Here is a 15,977-nt window from a genome sequence, read left to right on the forward strand (position 1 = left end):
GAAGCGGGTAGCTAATGTCAAGAGACACAATAAACTTTTCCATTGTGTTTCCAACTGCAGTACCCTCACTTCTTGAAGAGAGAAGGCAACAAGCTTCAGATCATGCTGCAGCGGCGGAAGCGGTACAAGAACCGAACCATTTTAGGCTACAAGACTCTGGCTGTGGGGTCCATCAACATGGCTGAGGTGAGCAGCATTTGACATGATCTGTTTGCAAAGGTGGGCCTTCTGTGTCATCTTTAAACCCAGTATTGTCACTTTCCTCATTGGGAAGTACCTGATGGAATTTTATATAGCTGTCTTAACTGTAATCAGTATTCACAGGGCAATATTTTAAACAGATTTTACTACTGAGTAAAAATATTTGACATTTTCTGGGTAGTATCTTGAGAGCTAAAGCTTTCACAAGGCTAGCTTATTAACTTGTGAGGGTTTTGGTTTTTTGTGGTGGTTTTTTTTAGAGTGTAGAACAAGACAGGGTCACTCGTGCAAGCCTTCCAAACCTATGAAATATTAAAGTTAAATCAAGGTTTACTGTGCTTCTTTGTGCCACTGTATAAGAGTTCAGGATGAAATAGTTTCTCTCATTTTGCATGAGACACGCTTTGCAATTCTTATTTCATGGCTGTTGGTAATTTATGTAGAATTCTGTTCATGAGAGGTAAATGATAAAATTTTCAGATTTACATCTGAAAATTAATGCTGAAATCAAGTATGGCTAAATTATTCACTAAGGCTTTCTGAATGGCTTAGCTCCATGCTTCATTATTTCATGCCCTGTTTAATCTCTGTGGTTTCTGTTTCTGAGAATTTAGAGATGGGCTTAACAGTAGCAAGTTCAGCTTAATGCCAGTATTTTTCATCAGACTGCATTCTGTCAACAAATCACTTTCAGCTAAAATAAGCTAGTAATATGCTGTTGTGAGTTACTACTGTGTTAAATAACTCCTTATAAAGACCAGTCCTTATATGCAAGTTCAGCTTCCCTTAGACATGCAGTAAATGGTAACTCCACATTTGAACTGGCCAAATTCTGGTTTGTGGTGGTGTAGCTGACATTTTGCCTGTAGTGTGTTTGATTTGTTTAACAACTAGAAATTAAATACTGCTGAAGGCCTGAAAACATGTGGACCCATTAATTAGACCAATCAGTGAACTTTTAAGTGTTGGGCATATGCTGCTGTGTGTGGTTTGTCTTTTGTCTTTTTGTAGTGTCAGCTGACTGAGGTCAGAAAGTGAAACGTTTTCAAAGATTCGTTGTGCTATGAAATAGTTGCTCTCCAGCTCATCTGGAATATTTCTGAAATCAAAGACTTCAGGAAAACAAATTTTACAAGGCCCGCCCCCCTTTTGCAGTTTGTAGTATAATGACCCCTAAACAGCACTGACACATTCCTTACAATTAAAAAAAAAGAAAAAAATTCTCTTAGCTGCTGAAACAAAGCAATGAGTTGGAACTGTGAGTCTGAGCTGTTTCAGAGCAGGGAGGCCATATGTTCCTCATCAACTCAGGTCTTCATAAAGCCTCGTGAGGAGCTGACAGAGCAGCCTGGTGTGTGTTAGAAAACTGAGGTGCAGGCATGGGGAAGCGCTTTCTAACTCCTGCGGGGCAAGAGAAGGTAAGTCTGAGGTTCTGGGCAGAGCCCTGTGAGTGACAACGGAGAAACCCACACTGAGATGTCCCTCTGTCTCCACCATTGTCTAGTTTTTCATGACCCACTGCTTCATTACCCTGGGCTGGCTGCCTCCTCTGAGATTCAGGTGCCAGCTCTCTGGACCAGCGATTTTTGCTTTAGGAAGCACTTTGCATCAGTATCTCACCAAGAATTTTTGCCTTTACTGACTCGTCTGCTGGGCTTTAACACAAAATTAAGTTCCTTAATTAGACATTCATAGGGTTGGTAACTTGATAATGGAAATCGGGACTGTGCTGTGTAAACAAATACATAGTAATGAGGTAGCTGAGTATTGTGCTTCAAAGATAAGCTAATATCAAGCTCAGAAGGCTTTTTCTTTCATCACTCTTACTAGCAGTCAAATAAAATCTCTACCAGCATAGTGTGTGCCTGCAAGTGGCTCCTGCAGTTGCAGTGTGTTGGCTTGCTTTTGTATTTGGAAATGTAGAGTAACTCTATTAACATAAATAACTCTTGTAGTATGCAAATGATGCAAGTATAAATACATTTTTATGCAGATTTGTACTGCTTAATTTCTGTCTCAGGTCATGCAGCACCCAACAGAAGGTGGGCAGGTTCTGAGCCTTTTCAGCAACATCAAAGAGGCTGCAGTGAAGGTAGCAGAAATCTGGATCTTCTCCTTGTCAAGTCAGCCAATTGACCATGACGACAGCACTATGCAGCCCAGCCAGAAAATCAAGTCTACAGGTAAGAGTAGAACCACCTGCTCTGAGGACCAGTGTCTTCCTGACCTAGCTGGAATTAAATGCCACCTGGGCTCAGGTGCTTCCTGGGACAAATGAAAACTGGTTTACACAAGTCGCTGTGTTTATAACTGATTAATGCAAAGAAAACCAACTTTGCAAACCTGTTGCTGTGTAAGCAGGGAGTGTGACAGGAGTAAGGGATTGAATTGTTGAAGTTGCTCCTGTGTCTCACACCAGGCCTGAGCCATCCAGCAAGGGTTAGCTGTGTTCTTGGCAATGCTCTTCCACCATTACTGGTGGGTGTGTTGAGAACCTGGAGCTTCTCACCTGGCTAACAGTGTTGTATTCAGGAGGTTCACATTTAAGCTATTTTTCTGAATTAGTTTTCCTTTGAATATTCTACAATAAATCTCATTAACTTAGATGAGACCCGCAAGCCCTCAACCTGTTTTGCTACGGACTGTGGCCTAGTTTAATGAGTATAAATCCATGGTTTTATGAAATATATAGGGAAGTAATTTGTTTTCTACTCGTGACAATCTTTTTGTGTGGTACCAGCCTTTTGCTCACTGCTAGAAGAGTGGCTGTTGAAGGTAGTGCATACAGTTGCTTGTGTGGTGTTGCCTAAGGCTGGGCAGCTCACCCAAGTGTCATTTCAATAAAGGATTTAGACTCTCCTGGCATGTCTTCGATTCTTTAAGCCAGTTATGCCCATGTTAGGGGGAAAAGTAATTTCCCGTGTGCAGAAACCTCTTTACTTGCTGCTGTCTACCAAGTGGTTCTTGCCATGGCAAAAAGGGTGGTGTTTCAAGGAGCGTTATCTGTTTTCTGGTCCTTCCTTGCTATCACAAGATTTCTCCTTGTTCCGTACCTCCAGCCATTTCTCATCTCACTGGTTCTAGCACAGATAGAAGATAAACTGGCAGGCATCTCCTCGTGTGCCTCCTTTCTTGCTTTGTGGCTGTTAGATGGCAGTTTCTGCTCCTGAGATGACTGTCCCCTCACCTTAAAGGAATTTCACAGGATCTCTCCCCTCTTTCCTTCCCTTTCAGACAACTATTCCGAGGAAGAGTACGAGAGCTTCTCTTCTGAGCAGGAGGCCAGTGATGATGCCGTACAGGGCCAGGTACTGTTTAGGGCATGGCTTCTCCGTGTGAGAGCTTCAGTAGAGCATATATACTCTCAGCTCATGATTGAAACTAAAATCCCACTTCTTTAGCTAAACCATGACAGTGCAAGACTGTCACCAAGTGTTTGTGCAGGGCCTTCTGCCACTGCAGCTAGTAACCCATTTATTCCACCATGCTGTGATTTCTCTTCATGTGTTTAGACTCGAACTTCCTTTAAACACTGAAACATTAGCATCTTTGTGTGTTTCTCTGCTTAATGGTCAAAGCATCGATTGCTTCTGTAATGGTGATTGCATTCAAAGAGCCCAGCTAGATCCCCAGCTGTAATTAAAGGGCCAGTGGGGTCTCAGTCAATCTTTACTCTTTAATACTATCTGCAAAATAGGTCCTTGTAGAGAATGCCCTGGGTAGATGTGAGATGCTTTTGAGTTTGGTTCTTATTGGCCTTGTACCTCTTGGAGGGTTCTGAGAGAGGAACCCACCAAAATGTGGGTCTGTGGCTATCCTTGTTCCTTGAGTGTAGAACTAGGGCTGTTTCACCTCTCCAAGCTGTTACTCCTGACTCTCTGCAGACCTGTTTCACTTCCTTTTCCCCTCTGCCATCAAATATTGTAACTGCAATTAAGACAAATGGTGAAAGCCTGAAAGACAGAGTGGCAGGTTCATCTTCATAGAGGGAATGGTTTTAGCACTTAAATGCTCATGTGTCCCCAAATCACAAAGGTAACACAGGAATCCTCTTTCTGTTCAGGATTTGGATGATGATGAGTACGAGCTGGGGAAGCCCAAGAAGCAGCGGAGATCGATAGTAAGAACGACGTCCATAACCAGGGTCGGTGGAAATTAGTTTTACTAACACAGATGGGGTTTGGCGAGGATGCGCAGTGCATGTGGCTTATGGGAGCAGCAGCACCAGACGTGCTGGCCCAGCAGAGGGCTTGGGAGCACGATCGCAGCATGTGAAGAGTTAGCAAAAGCAGCCAGTTCAGGGAGTGGGGCTGTCCAAGGTGTGTGCATGTGCTGTCATCTAAGTGTATGGAATTCCACCCCTGTGAAGAAGCCACTGCAGGATCCATGCTGACATAAATCCTGGAAGTAGCTTTAAGTGAACGGAAGCTCTTCTGTTTGTGCTCTGTGTGGGAGAGGCCAGTGGGAAGGTTTTAAAATGAAGTAGCTCAGTCAGGGGCTGGAGCTTGGCAGATGCATGTGGTGCTGAGGCAAAAGAAATAGCTGGATATTGAAAGCTTTGGTAAGTTGCATGCAGCTGTCCACCCTCTCCCAGCAGGCACGTCTGTGCCTGCAAAGCTGCACTTCAGTGTGGAGCAGTGACTTGTGCTTGACCGTGCCATAATGCAGCTTTCTGCATATGCAAGTGTTTATGCATGTCTGTGATGACAATAACTCAGAATCAGCAGGACAGGCAGAGTTTGTTTTTGGAATTAGGAGTAAGTTTGGAGATCGTTGTACCTCCTGTGAGGCTGTTTCTGAAATCCATGTTTTGATAAGGTCTGAAATAAACCCTACTTTGACGTGAATCTGGCACAGAAAAGATCTTGTGAGACTAGGAACATGCTAATTCATGTCCTTGGTGTCCTTATTATTACTTTCAAGAGTCAGTGACCAGGCAGGACAAAATACACCACTTGGTTATTAAGCAAATAACTTCCTCATAGTAACATCTTTCTAGCCCCAACCTCTGAACTGATACTGAACCTGCAACGTGTGGGGTTTGTGCAAAACTGGGTTTGATGCTGCCAGTTAACATCAGCCCAGCTCCAAACCAGGCCTCCTGTCTGCCAGCTGTCAAACCATTAATGCCAGCAAACAGCTCTTGCCATGTCACCTGAGCTACTGCGTGCTGTGTGTCCTCCCTCCACAGACTGCCATGCTGGTCCAAGGGAGTCTGTGTGATGGATGGTTCTGCTTGGCATCCTGAGCCAGAGGACAGCTCAACCTCACAAGTGCATTGGGGACAGAAACAGGGCAGTCTTTGGAGAGTCTTGTCTGAGGCCTGGTGGATTTATTTCACCTAAATTTCAGCAGTCTAGAAGGTGGTTGCAGCTCGCAGGATCTGAGTTCAGAGGTAAAGGGTTAGGTTTGGAGGCATGCGGCAGTGTGAAGTGTCTGAAGCCAGAGTGGGAGCAGGTAGTTGGACTTCCAAGAGCAGCTCATGTGAGATACAGACGAGCCGGAAAAGAGCAACTTCCTTCATGTAAGAGTGGCCTGGTGCCAATCATTTTCTCCTCCCTTTCCTCCTGATGCAGGGATGCCACCTCAAATGCTCTGTACCAGCACTCACACCTGGCCTCTTATCTTCCTTTTCTTCAGAATGTATAACCTAAATACATATTAGGTTGCACAGTGATGGACGGAGAAGGGCTGGGCAGCTCATGGCAAATCTCAGTTTTTTGGTCCTGCAAGAGAGAGGGAACTCTTGGGGGCAAGGAAACACCAAGGCAGTGCAGCGGTTTGGCTTGTGTTGTTTTGGACTTGGTGCCTGCTGTGTCCAGGATCTGGGGGTATCAGACTCGGAAAGCATTTTTTCTGAGAGGCAAGTGTTGAGAACAAGCCCCACAACTTTTCAGCAGTGCTGCTAGTCAAATAAATGAGCCTACCAGGATAAACTGCAAGCTCCTGGAAAAATCAGTGCTTTATTTGTTAGAAAACACATTTGTACTTTGGGTCAGTGGGTAGATGCTTGTGTTGGCTCACCCTTGTTAAGAATCAGAAAAGCTGACTGTCAAACGTTTGCCAGAAATATATCAAATAGATACAGGAGGCGATCTGGCAGGTAAAATACTTCATTATCCACTGTGTGTCCAACGAAGAGTGGTGTGCCATCCGTCAGGTCCAGAAGATGAATAATGCTTGGTGGAGGGGGACCTAGGTTATTGTAATGCAGGAATGAAAGTATCATACATGGGGAAAAGCTGATTTTGGCATAAGAAGAGCAGAGGCTTAGTTTGTGGTGCCAGGAGCTGTTTGATTGAGGCAGCAACTAGAGCACCAGTGTCAGATGTGTTTGAGCTTCTTGCAGACTGGGAGAAAACAATTCACTTATGTAAAAGTGTCTTTGACTTACAGCAACAAAACTTCAAACAGAAGGTTGTGGCACTGCTGAGGAGGTTTAAAGTGTCTGATGAGGTAAGTGATTCATTCTGTAAGCCTTCTTGTCTTGTGTGTTGCCCTCTGCTTGGTGCATCTTGCTTTAGTCTTCAGGAACACTCTCCTGTTTCCTTTCTCCAGTTCTCTTCCTTTTGTTTTCAAGTCTGCAGTGGATGTGACCTCTCCTTATGCCCTGGCCTCGCACAGGGGCTCGAGGGCCAACTTTAAAATGTCAGACATTTTCTACATCATGTTTTACCAAGAACAGATTTTGGCAACCACATGTATACTCATTAGTTTTGCAGACTGCTTTGAAATTATCTTTGACCCTTTCAAAGGCAAGTAATCTATGGTGTATATTGCTTGTGAAGTTAAATCCCAGCCTATTTGATCATGTTACTAGAACAGCCAGGCAAGACATTAAAAACTTGGATAGGGAACACAGGTCCACAGGAGAGTCAGCTGTCCGGTCAGAGCTGAAAAGGAAAGAGATCTGGGACCCAAGAAACCTGTGTAATGTTAATATAAAACCAGTTAAATCTCAATTGGCTTTATGGCTGCGTGCTCATTTTGTGGCTTGTGGGAAAGAGTAACTCCTCATGCTTCCTTACCCTTCCAAACAGTCCTGTTAGCTTTGCTGTTCTTCCCAAGTTAGCTCAGCAGAGTCAGCACCCATAGCTGAGGTTTCAGCCAACTGAGCTGCCACTTTTTTTCTGGAGCTGCCATTCAAAAAGCAAGCCCTGAACTGTGCGCAGCTGCCTGTTTGCTCTGCTGTATCTGCAAAGCAACCTGTGCAAGTTTTGTGTGAGATATCTGTTCTCTTCGCCTTTGTGTGTGACTGGCATCTTATCCTTGTCAGGGTTTCAGGTGCCTCCTGTGGACATTTTTGTCATTTCGAGCTGCTTTGGTATCAAATCAGGAGGTGTCATGGCAACTTTTTCAGTAAAACCCAAGACAGGTTACACTGGGAGTACTGCATTCCTGTTATTTTTCTAAGAAAATTGGGGCTGCATTAGGGACCTTTTTAAAGCTTTGTTTATAGAATAGGGTTGAATAATGGACATCTCTGGTTAATAGCTTGTTAACCAGACACTGGCAAGCTTGACCCAAGCCCCAGGCACTTCTCATATACTTAATGTTTCTGTTGGATGTAGTATCGTTGCACTAGGAACAGAATGTTACTCACGAGACTGATGCGCTGCCATCCTTGATGGAGCTCAGGAGATGTGGGCTCGGTCTGGCTCCTGGCAGAATCAGTGATCACTGCTTTTGTCTTGCATGTAGGTCCTGGATTCAGAGCAGGACCCGGCAGAGCACGTTCCAGAGGTGGAGGAGGACTTGGACCTTTTGTATGACACACTGGATATAGAGAACCCTAGTGACAGCGGGCCAGAAATGGAGGATGATGACAGTGTCTTGAGCACTCCAAAACCAAAGTTAAAGTAAGTGTTGGGTGGCTGATGCTGGACCAGAGAGACCGTGCACAGTGTCCGTGCAGATTAGACTTTTTTTTTCCCCCACCTCTCCATCCTGTTTTTTTTCCTCTTCTTGACCTGACCTGGTAGCCCAAGTGTGTGCTGTTACAATGTGAATGACTGCTTGTGAGCTGAGGCTGGTGGTGGGGGGTGTGACTTCCCTTCAGTCTCATTCCATTCTTGTTCCCTTTGCAGATGTTCTGCCTGCCCCACCACCTGAGCACGGGGGTAGGAATTGCTGACAGGCAGGCAGTAGAGTTAAACCCTGCATAGGTATTTTGAAGAGGTGTTAGAAACAGCCAGGAAATCTGTGCTGAGGCAGAAGATGCAGTTGGAAACTTCACGATTAGAGGCAGGGATGGACAAGGCAGACTGTCTTTCTGGAAAAGCTGAGAAGACCCTGCGTGGAGTCTTTGCAAGGATTAGGGAAGCGGAACTGTGGGAAACAGAGGAGCTTATCAGGGCCAAGGGGACTGACTGCAGCACACATAGATACACACAAGCCTGTTCTGAAGCAGCTGTTGTGGGCACTGATGTGTGAGCAACCACAGGACTATGGAGCTGGGCTGGGGATTGCTCGCTCAGGGTCTCAAGCAGATGCAGAACCCCAGGCTAACAGAGCTGTGTCATGTCCCTGCCAAATAAAGACCAAAAACATGAGACTGAGCCATGCTCATGCTTCTGACTGACGTGTGGTTGTATGCTCTGGCCATATGATGGCTGTATAACACGCAGAGCCTCCCCCTGCAGCTGGTCAGTACAGGATCTGCTAAATGCCAGCTAATTACCAGTGTCATAATATCCTAATTAATGTAGAATAACCTAGTTGGGCTAAGAATAGATTTTGAGTCTGGAGTGACTTATTTCCTGTCAGTGAGCCAGAAGGTGTCAAGGATAGACTGGGGCAGCAGTGGTGAGTGATGGGACTGGTGGCTTATAAAGACATTTGGAACTTGACCCAATATATTGCCAGTTGGTAGGCCCTACCTTGAAGGAATTTGAAAGTAAATGTGTTGTGGTAAGCAACTGCTTTGAAACAATCCAAAATGTTGTACTATACACACTGAGAGCTCGTGTCTTGTTCCCTGGAGCTGAGTAGGTAACTGTTCTGGGATGTGTGGTTGCTGGAATATTGCTGGAGTAAGAACTTGCTGTGTCTGGTCCTGGGGAGACACTTTGTGGTTTGCTGTGTTCAGTTCTTGTCTTTGTATCTTGAAAGGGATGTGATAAATGCTGATGCTTGTAGGCAGGTTTTCCCTTCAACAAAAAAAAAAATCAGTTCCTTAAACGGTAATTAAGTCTTGTAGCCTGGTGTGATGAGCTGCCTTTCCTTGTGGAAGCGCAATCTGATTGTATGCGCTACCTTATCTTACTGAGCAAATGTGTAATTGGATCCTAGGGCTGGCAGCCAAATCCAGATGGCAAGCTGGAAATAAGATGCGTATTCTCACCAAGAATCGCTTACCCACAGAAGCAGAACGTCTGTGGGGGCAGTACCTCTACTTGCTGTACTTCAGTCGAGCTAGAACCTCTCTGGAGTGGCCTGTAGTTCAATCAGCATTTGCAAAGCTGAAACAAGAATTGCAATGTGAAACTTTGCACCTGGTGCTTGGGATAATGAGGATACCACTGCTTGTGTGGGGTCAATGTGGGTTCTCTTCTGCTGTGGGAAAACGCTGGACCCACGTGTCCTGGATTTTATGGAAAACAAAGTTGCTGTTTAGTGTATAGTGTCAGAACGTGCAGGCATTCTGAGTAAGAGCTTCATAATATGGTCTGTTGTGTGATGGGTGAGCTGTTGGATCCATTAGATGGATGTTGATTGGTTAATGTCAGGGCTAGACAGGGGTCCCTGGACTTTCTGGCTTTTCTTGCTGTCCTGGACACCTCCCCCATGCTTTCAAAAGTAGCCTATAAATTTTACTGGAACCATTGGGGAGCAGTAAGACACCCTGAGAACAGTCATGTTGCTTTGCTGTGAATGTGGTGGGCTTTCTCTGTTGGTGTTTTTAATAATATGCAACTGGTGTTGCTTTCCTTATTCAGACCTTATTTTGAAGGACTGTCACACTCCAGCTCTCAGACAGAAATTGGTAGCATCCACAGTATCAGGAGCCAGAGGGAGCCATCAAGTCCTGTAAGTCATGTTTCTAGAGGCTTGTCTATCTGCAGGTAATATAGCAGACCTGCACTGTCTCTGTTTGCATGTGTAAATTAAAGCACCTTCTCTGATCTCCTCCAAAGACTTTGATGCAGAGATATGAATATTTTGCTAAGATGACATGTTGTTGTTTTGGGGGGTGGTGTGTTTTTTTTTTTTTTATTTTAAAGCAAGTATTAACTCAAGGGGACATCTTCCTGTTATGTACTGAATACTTGCTAAGGGTATGAATAGCAAATCAGGCACATAGAATTATCAGTCCTATTCCACGGCACTTCCTTGCCTCTGCTGTTGGTTGTGCATCAGCTACTGCTTTGCCACAGCCCACACTGTGTTCAGTCCTGGTGTGACCAAGAAACACTCCTGGTCATTCTCTAGGGCTGTGCAATGTATAAGTAGAGAAGTGCGTCTTTTGAAATACCCGATTCAGAGAGTGTGGCTGAAAACCATGCTGGTGCCATATCTCCTAATGATTTTTCTCCTCTCAAGCAGGTAGAAGTGCCTGAAAAGACAAAAAGTCTTGGAACCAAGCATGCAGGGGACAGTATTTCTGACACTGTCTGTTATGTAAGTTGAAAATGCACTTGTTGTTGTTCCTCCTGTCACTTTGGGTGTCAGCTGTGGACTGCAGTCTGTGGCATGTCTGTCCATTCATACAATTGCACAAGCAACATAACTTCCGTAGGTAACATTAGCTGCAGTGATGAAAATAATGCTGAGTTCTCCTTCTGACCTTAGTTGTTGGAGGTTCTTGTCTTTTAATGTTTTGAAACTGAAATGCTTTACGAGACCTGTTTAAATAGCATTTCTCTTGTTTTGAGGAAGGCTGGCCCAAAGTGCACTACTGAGCATGTGTATCGTCCTGAAAAGTGTTTTTCAGGGCTGTTCCATTTTATAGGGAGTATTTCTTCAAGCTGAATTGACAGAAATCAAGCTGGTCCTGGGGTAAAAAATCCCAAAGCTCAAGTTGCTCTACCAGGGACATGCAGTTTGTAACATTTTTCCCATGTCTTTCTCCCTCTGCTTAGTTCATTTGGGTGAGCTGAATTAATCTATGTTGCATGAGGAGGCATGTCCCTGGCTTTGAGCTGGGGAGATGCCTATTCCCAGTGGTCTACCTGAGCACCTTTCCTACCCCCAACTTGCTTGGGAGGCAGAGCTGGGAACTGGTAGCTCCTGAGAGCCCTTATGGTTTCTCCTTTAAGGCAGTGAGCGGCATGTCTGGAAGAGTGTGCTCCAGACAGAGCTGAACCTGGTCCCTCCTGCAAGCCCTTGTGGTGAGACAGAAGGGAGGATTTGTTCCTGATGACTCTGTTCCCTGTGTTTTTGCAGGAGTCTAACCAGCAAGCCGAGGCCCAGGAAGCTGAACTTCCCACGCCAGATGTGTTTGTCGAGAAGCTCCCACCCAGTGGGAAGATCACGAAGACAGAGTCCCTCATTATCCCGTCCACCAGGTAGAGTGGTGACGCAGCGCTGCACCTGTTGCAAGGCTGCTCGGGAAGTCACAGACAGCTTGCTAGCATTTGTTCAGGGTGGCCTTAAGCCACAGACTGCAAGGAGACCCTCCTTGTGTTCAGGCACTGAAGTGATGGATCTTGAGTACTTGATAAATGAATGCTCAGAATCCTGAAGGGCAGCACTGCTCTAAGATTTCTTGTGTCTCCCGTGTTGTAACCATTCCATGTGCAAGGAAGTTTTTATAAAACCCTGGAGATGCTTGCTTGAAGATACTGCTGCAAAATCAAAGTCTGATGCAGATTTTGGCCTTAAAGGTGGTTGTCAAGTCTAACCTATGTCCTGTTAAACCCTCCCAAATAGCGTAGTGAATGTGGGCTTCAGCAACCTCACCATATAGTTCTCCGTTCATTTGCAAGCAAATAGATGTTCTTTCAAAGAGCTGTTTCTGTGCTGCTTTTGCGTGTGTGACTGCGGTTTGCATGGCTGGATCCTATTATGCTGGTGTAGCAGTAGCAGGGTGATGTTGTGGGTCTTAGCATGGGCTGTGGAAATCTGCCTGGGACTCCTGGGAACACGTCCTGTAGCTGAACCGTGTGCCTTACACTATCAAAAGCAGAATTAGCAGGTCTCTAGCTCAGATCTATGTACACAATTCCCCAATGCCTCCACTCACATTGTTGTCAGGCTGGGTGATCTGGGATTTGGGAGGTGTATGTTGCTCAGATATGAGCCATCTCTGGAATGCAAGCACATCTCTCCAGCAGGTCTGAAGGGAAGCAGACGGGACGTCGGGGAAGGAGCACATCTCTGAAGGAGAGGCAGCCAGTGAGGCCACAGAACGAGAGAGCAAACAGTCTGGACAATGAACGCTCTCCAGACACCCGGCACCACTTACAGGTGTGAAAAAGATTCCTGTCTCTGCAGCCACTTGTAGTTTTTCCTCTTCTCCAACTGCCTCCTGTGGTCCCTTTCCTTGTGGTCCAATTGTTGTCCCTGCTGGAAGGAAACTGGGCCCTGCAGCTTCAGGAAGGAGGGAATTTATGTCTTGGCTGATAGTTTATCTTCCATCCAGTCTGCTGGGTTTTGCCAGCTTGTTGCTTTGTCAGCCTGCCATAAACTGAAAACACTGGAACAGATTGTCATTATTAGAAATGAACACGGGTGTGTTGAGGAAATTACTCCTTTGAAATAAGGCAAATTGCTAGGGATTGCAAAAGCAGGCTGACGTGCAGAGCATGTATGCCATGCTTTTGTTAGCTGCAGGGCTCACTTAATTCCCTCCTTGGAGACTGTTCCTGGCTTTTATGAATCCAAAATTCCTTGGGCTACTGTTAGCTGATATGAAGTGATATAAGTAAAAGTGCATGGCAGAAGGAGTAATGGCCAACAAAACCAAGCTGGCAAATGGAGGAGCCTGCGGAATAGTGCGGTATTGGAGAAGTCGATGGGTGTCAGTCCCAGCGGCTGGCAGGGCTGCATATGTGCCTTTGGTGACAGGGTGACTGAGCACTGACCAGCCATGCACAACCACCTGTCATGAACTGCAAGAGCGGGAGATGATGGCTTAATGATTAGAGCTGACATCTCCGAATGTTGTCTGTGTCTTTATTTCCAGATTCCCAGGAAAACAGTGTATGACCAACTAAATCACATCCTGGTTTCCGATGATCAGCTGCCAGAAAACATTATTCTTGTCAATACTTCTGACTGGCAAGGCCAGGTAAAGGCAGGAGACGTTACCTGAAGCACAGTTCTCCTTCACTGTTCCTCCTCAGGAATGGACAGGCCTTGAGCTCTACCGCTAACCAAGTAGGTTCTGCTGCTTGGTTGGAAGAGCAGTGGTGGTGCGTGGGGGCTGGCAGCATACCGAGTGTTCAGTGCCTACAGATTGGATTTCATTTGACCAGGCAATGCTGTGGATCTTGTCAGTCTTTGCCACCTGAGTCTTTCTGCAGAGGTTTTTTTCTCTTCTAGGAAATGCCATTCCATTTGGTTAGCAGCACTCTGGGAATGGCTAGACACTTGCACTCAAGAGCCTGCCTCTCAGCTGTGGTAGACTGGGGCAAAGGAAGCAGGGAGGACTGACCTGTGGTTTAGACTCAGATTTCTAGGCACAGGTGGTCAACAAAGGAGAAAATATTTCAGGTCAGCTCTGTTGCCTTGCACGCACACTTGTGATTCCTGTCCACAGGTATGTCACCTTATCTTTTTGGAGTTGAGTGATGGTTGTGTTAAGGAGAACCCTGAGCAGTGCCTGCTTATGCTGGCAACATGGGGGAGTTTGTTATGAGTTTGGAACAAATGTTGTTCCTTTCAGAACCGTAGTCTGAGAAAGCAATAAAATACATATGTAAGATAACCAGTAAACATGCTGGGTGGTTGTCACCAGTAGAACTTATGCCAGGCTTGTGAAGTTATGTTGTGTGGTTTGGCTTTCTGCTTCTGGAAGAACCAGGGTCTCATTGTCTGAGAGAGGAAAAATACCAACTGAGCTAGTGGTTCCTGTTTCTCTATACTTGGAAGACAAAGAAGTGCCTTCTAGAGATGGAACGAAAGCATTGTAGGTTGTCTTCCAGTAATTTTAGCACCTTGTGCCTGCGGTATTGGAGGACATGAAGGTCGTTGGCTGGGGTGTATAGAGTAGCGGTGCAAAACCTGAAAGTGTGAGATAATTGCTGAGTCTCACAAATATTATGTCTATGCATACCCAAGATGTGTGTTCACTTGTTTCCCATTAGCTGCCTGGAGAGGAAAAAGTCCCTCATGAGGAATGTGTGTGCTGGTAGCACCCTTCCCTTTTTAGTGCTTGAGGGTGGGTGGAATGTTGCATTTGTCGAAGTCCTTTTGAAATACAAGATGTAACTGCAGTTCCAGAAGCAGATGAGTAGACAGCATCTGCTCTTACCCAGTGGCCTGCTGCTGCTGCCCTGCTCTCTATGGCCATAAAGCCCCCGCTGTTCTAGAGCTGTTGTTGCCACTCTTTGGATATAGTGTTGGTGTTTGCCAAGAAGGTGCAATGTTTCCATTTTCCTAGAGGAAGAGCTCTCCTTTGGGTGATACACAAGGATGAGGTATTTGGGGAATAGCTGTATCTCCTAAAAATTGGGCATGGGGAGAATGCCCACGCTTGGATGTGAGAATATGTAGGAGGCTGGGGGAGGCAGATTTTCTTCTTTAACAAACTGTACCAAAAAAAGGACTATAAAATGTTCTGTTCTCTCCTCTCCTCAGTACCTATCAGATGTCTTACAAAAGCATACCTTGCCAGTGGTCTGCACATGCTCCTCAGCTGATATTCAGGCAGCTTTCAGCACTATTGTCTCCAGGATACAGAGATAGTAAGTTCTCATCATGCTTGTGTTGCTTGTTGAGTCTCAGCTCCTGTGCTGCAGTGTCCAGGGAGTTTTCCATCCAGTAGCTGAGAAATGCTTTTCCCTTCCAATGATTCTCCCCAGTCTGCTCTCCTGAAGTCAGAGTTGTGTGGCTCTTCAGCACTCGCCAGCCCTGCAAAGTTATTGCTGTTCTGCTGCGTGTGTGAGGATACAAGTCTCCTTCAGTCAACACTGGTGGTTTTAAAAACTTGTGCTTTGGAGGCTGCCTCGTAGGTCAGATCTAATAACCAGTAAAACATGCAAATCTAATAGGTAGGTTTTTTCAATAGTTCATGCTCCCCAACTCCCACATAATTCCTAGATTAGTTCCTCAAGGCATTCCCTAGATACCTACTGCAGGCTGCGGATACCTTGAGTATGTTCTCTGACACAGCAGTTAGTTGCAATAGGTACATCCTAACCTAGATAGCTGAATCTAGCCCTTTAGATAATCAAAATGTGTGAAAGGAGGAGCAAGGAGACCAATTAAGAAAGTTACTGAACAATGTTAACATTTTTATTAATAATGTTTTAAGCGACTGGTAATCATTGTGGTATTGTCTTGTGTATTGAATGAGCTCTCTTGTGCTGTGGCTGTTATTAAACACTGGGTTTTTTACTTGTTCTGCAATAACTGGTTGGAAGCACAATTGTGAATATGTTTCATCTTTTTCTGTCTAGCTGTAACTGCAATTCACAGCCTCCAAATCCAATTAAAATTGCTGTGGCCGGAGCCCAGAATTACCTCAGTGCTGTATTGAGGCTCTTTGTAGAGCAGCTGTCTCACAAAACCCCAGACTGGCTTGGCTACATGAGATTTTTGATCATCCCTCTAGGTAAATAAGGAGCAATTTTTCTTCACAGAAAGATGAACAGGTTAAATGTGATGTGTTC

The 15,977-nt window shown here is 45.3% G+C and overlaps 1 protein-coding gene across 7 annotated transcripts in view; it reads left to right on the forward strand.

Moving 5' to 3' along the window:
- The window catches only part of PACS2 (phosphofurin acidic cluster sorting protein 2), a 75,542-nt gene that overhangs the window by 32,589 nt on the left and 26,976 nt on the right, over window positions 1-15,977 (forward strand). The window contains exons 4-16 of one of the 7 annotated variants that reach the window (XM_065842768.2): window positions 61-186; window positions 2,222-2,384; window positions 3,436-3,509; window positions 4,265-4,345; window positions 6,598-6,657; window positions 7,903-8,060; window positions 10,140-10,230; window positions 10,747-10,821; window positions 11,587-11,708; window positions 12,474-12,609; window positions 13,328-13,432; window positions 14,944-15,050; window positions 15,765-15,919. In XM_065842768.2, the coding sequence (XP_065698840.2) occupies window positions 61-186; window positions 2,222-2,384; window positions 3,436-3,509; window positions 4,265-4,345; window positions 6,598-6,657; window positions 7,903-8,060; window positions 10,140-10,230; window positions 10,747-10,821; window positions 11,587-11,708; window positions 12,474-12,609; window positions 13,328-13,432; window positions 14,944-15,050; window positions 15,765-15,919 (1,453 nt within the window). Of the gene's footprint in view, window positions 1-60; window positions 187-2,221; window positions 2,385-3,435; window positions 3,510-4,264; window positions 4,346-6,597; window positions 6,658-7,902; window positions 8,061-10,139; window positions 10,231-10,743; window positions 10,822-11,586; window positions 11,709-12,473; window positions 12,610-13,327; window positions 13,433-14,943; window positions 15,051-15,764; window positions 15,920-15,977 lie in introns of all 7 variants that reach the window. The other 6 variants (XM_071810268.1, XM_071810269.1, XM_065842766.2 and 3 more) reach the window with 6 other exon arrangements.

The sequence above is a fragment of the Patagioenas fasciata genome, chromosome 6 (genome assembly GCF_037038585.1).
Source record: "Patagioenas fasciata isolate bPatFas1 chromosome 6, bPatFas1.hap1, whole genome shotgun sequence".
Taxonomy (NCBI): Eukaryota; Metazoa; Chordata; class Aves; order Columbiformes; family Columbidae; genus Patagioenas; species Patagioenas fasciata.